The 569-nt window shown below is 40.8% G+C and overlaps 1 protein-coding gene across 1 annotated transcript in view; it reads left to right on the top strand.

Annotated features, from left to right (window-relative positions):
- Positions 1–358: 358 nt before the first annotated feature.
- LOC102823481 (vacuolar ATPase assembly integral membrane protein Vma21-like) overlaps positions 359–569 on the top strand; it is an 830-nt gene continuing 619 nt past the window's right edge. The window contains 2 exon segments of the mRNA XM_006867912.1: positions 359–462; positions 464–519. Coding sequence (XP_006867974.1) covers positions 359–462; positions 464–519 — 160 coding nt within the window.

The raw sequence follows: 569 nt of genomic DNA on the forward strand, positions 1-569 counted from the left end.
CTTTCTTGTCTTCTTAATGACTTTTGATGTTCTTGATGTCATCCCACATCTCTTCTGGTCTTCAGTCTTTTGTATTTAATGCATCAAATCTGTTCTTTAGGTGATCTCTACATTCAGGGAACAAAAAATAGCATAATGATAAGTGGAGAAATGATTGAAATTGACAAATAATTCATGCTACTTGTATCCACAATCAACACTCATGCTAACACCTTGAAGAGGAATGGTGTTGCAGTTTTCATTAAAATGAACATTTCAAGCTCTATCTTGAAGCCCATCACCCACCAGCACACCTAGTGAGCATGGCCCTACACCCCACCACCACTTCCCTGAGTGCCTGCAACTAGAGGGTGCTGCCATGGAATGCCTAGACAAAGTGGCAATGAATGCCCTGCAGCCACCCAAGTTCAGGAGTGAAAGATCATTACCCTCTTAGATGAAGACATTGCTATTCTTTAGTCTAGATGATCATGGTTCCTATCAGGTTATGTTTCACAATTAAGACGTATATATTGGAAGGTCAAGAGATCAGATGACGTATTGCATTGGGCAAATCTGCTGCACAGGAA

Source organism: Chrysochloris asiatica, unplaced genomic scaffold (assembly GCF_000296735.1).
Source record: "Chrysochloris asiatica unplaced genomic scaffold, ChrAsi1.0 scaffold00112, whole genome shotgun sequence".
Taxonomy (NCBI): Eukaryota; Metazoa; Chordata; class Mammalia; order Afrosoricida; family Chrysochloridae; genus Chrysochloris; species Chrysochloris asiatica.